The 2,500-nt window shown below is 46.4% G+C and overlaps 1 protein-coding gene across 1 annotated transcript in view; it reads right to left on the bottom strand.

The window, feature by feature from the left end:
• The window catches only part of aco1 (aconitase 1, soluble), a 33,513-nt gene that overhangs the window by 20,075 nt on the left and 10,938 nt on the right, over positions 1 to 2,500 (bottom strand). Inside the window, 2 exon segments of the mRNA XM_062517065.1 lie at positions 38 to 154; positions 1,039 to 1,139. Coding sequence (XP_062373049.1) covers positions 38 to 154; positions 1,039 to 1,139 — 218 coding nt within the window.

Below are 2,500 nucleotides of genomic sequence, written 5' to 3'. Positions count from 1 at the left end.
TGTGTGTGTGTGTGTGGATTGATGAGAGAGGTCTAACCTTGGCCCCCAGACAGGCCTCAAAGTCGGACTTCATGTCGGAGACGGCGACGCGGTCCTGTGGCCTCTTGGGCCCACTGCAGCAGGGCACCACCGCACTCAAGTCCATCTCCACCACCTGCAGGAGGGAGAGAGAGAGAGAGAGAGAGAGAGAGAGAGAGAGAGAGAGAGAGAGAGAGAGAGAGAGTGCTGTTAACTCCTGTTGCTACCTCGGCGTCGTTAACTCGGTGCCGTTAACTCGTGGCGTTAACTCGTGCAGTTAACTCTTAACTCATGCTGTTAACTTACCTTGTGCTGTTAACTCGTGCTGTTAACTCGTGCAGTTAACTCCTGTTGCTACCTCGGCGTCGTTAACTCGGTGTCGTTAACTCGTGGCGTTAACTCGTGCAGTTAACTCTTAACTCATGCTGTTAACTTACCTTGTGCTGTTAACTCGTGCTGTTATCTCGTGCAGTTAACTCTTAACTTATGCAGTTAACTCTTACCGTTATCTCGTGCAGTTAACTCTTAACTTATGCAGTTAACTCTTACCTTGTGCTGTTAACTCGTGCAGTTAACTCGTGCAGTTAACTCTTAACTCGTGCTGTTAACTCGTGCAGCTAACTATTAACTCATGCTGTTAACTCTTAACTCGTGCTGTTAACTCTTAACTTGTGCTGTTAACTCGTGTAGTTAATTCTTAACTTGTGCAGTTAACTCGTGCAGTTAACTCTTGACTTGTGCAGTTAACTCTTAACTCGTGCTGTTAACTCGTGCAGTTAACTCTTAACTCGTACTGTTAACTCGTGCAGTTAATTCTTAACTCGTGCTGTTAACTCATGCTGTTAACTCTTAACTTGTGCAGTTAACTCGTGCAGTTAACTCTTGACTTGTGCAGTTAACTCTAAATCATGCTGTTAACTTGTGCAGTTAACTCTTAACTTGTGCAGTTAACTCTTAACTCGTGCAGTTAACTCTTAACTCGTGCTGTTAATTCGGTGTAACTCGGTGCTGTGTCCTCACCTGGGTGAAGTCAGGGTCCTCTGACTCATTACTGTAGTCTCTGAACATCCCCACTGCCTTCAGATAGGCAGTAATATAACTCAACTTCTCAGCATCTCTACCTACACAGAGAGAGGGAGGGAGGGAGAGAGGGAGGGAGAGAGAGAGGGAGGGAGGGAGAGAGAGATCAGCCGTGTCCTAAATATTGCCTTCAGATAGGCAGTAATATAACTCAACTTCTCAGCATCTCTACCTACACAGAGAGAGGGAGAGAGAGGGAGGGAGGGAGAGAGGGAGGGAGAGAGAGGGAGAGAGGGAGAGAGAGAGAGAGGGAGGGAGGGAGGGAGAGAGAGATCAGCCGTGTCCTAAACATTAACACATGAATAAAGCTATAAAATGTAAAACATCTCACCCTCACACACGCAAACACACTCACTCACACCCAAACACCCACGCACACATGAGTATGAACCCGACATGTATCCAGTGCATTCATACAGACAGAGTTGTATATTTACAGAGTTGTGACAACTCAAATCATGATTCGTCCCCAACGTAGAGAGTTGCGACAACTCAAATCATGTGCCGTCCCGACCTCGGATGATTCTACAATGCAACCGTATGGAGGGATGATTCTACAGTGTAACCCTATGGAGGATTCTACAGTGTAACCCTATGGAGGGATGTTGAGGGATGATTCTACAGTGTAACCCTATGGAGGGAGGATTCTACAGTGTAAATCTATGGAGGGAGGATTCTACAGTGTAACCCTATGGAGGGAGGATTCTACAGTGTAACCCTATGGAGGACTCTACAGTGTAACCCTATGGGATGACTCTACAGTGTAACCCTATGGAGGGAGGATTCTACAGTGTAACCCTATGGAGGATTCTACAGTGTAACCCTATGGGAGGACTCTACAGTGTAACCCTATGGAGGATTCTACAGTGTAACCCTATGGAGGGATGATTCTAATCTACAGTGTAACCCTATGGAGGGATGATTCTACAGTGTAACCCTATGGAGGGATGATTCTACAGTGTAACCCTATGGAGGGAGGATTCTACAGTGTAACCCTATGGAGGATTCTACAGTGTAACCCTATGGAGAGATGATTCTACAGTGTAATCCTATGGAGGGAGGACTCTACAGTGTAACCCTATGGGAGGATTCTACAGTGTAACCCTATGGAGGATTCTACAGTGTAACCCTATGGAGGGAGGACTCTACAGTGTAACCCTATGGAGGGAGGATTCTACAGTGTAACCCTATGGAGGGAGGATTCTACAGTGTAACCCTATGGAGGACTCTACAGTGTAACCCTATGGAGGGAGGATTCTACAGTGTAACCCTATGGAGGATTCTACAGTGTAACCCTATGGGATGATTCTACAGTGTAACCCTATGGAGGATTCTACAGTGTAACCCTATGGAGGGACTCTACAGTGTAACCCTATGGAGGGAGGATTCTACAGTGTAACCC

Source organism: Sardina pilchardus, chromosome 16 (assembly GCF_963854185.1).
Source record: "Sardina pilchardus chromosome 16, fSarPil1.1, whole genome shotgun sequence".
Lineage (NCBI taxonomy): Eukaryota > Metazoa > Chordata > Actinopteri > Clupeiformes > Clupeidae > Sardina > Sardina pilchardus.
The sequence above is the reverse complement of the archived record's forward strand: the minus strand, read 5'-3'. Positions and strand labels throughout refer to the sequence as shown.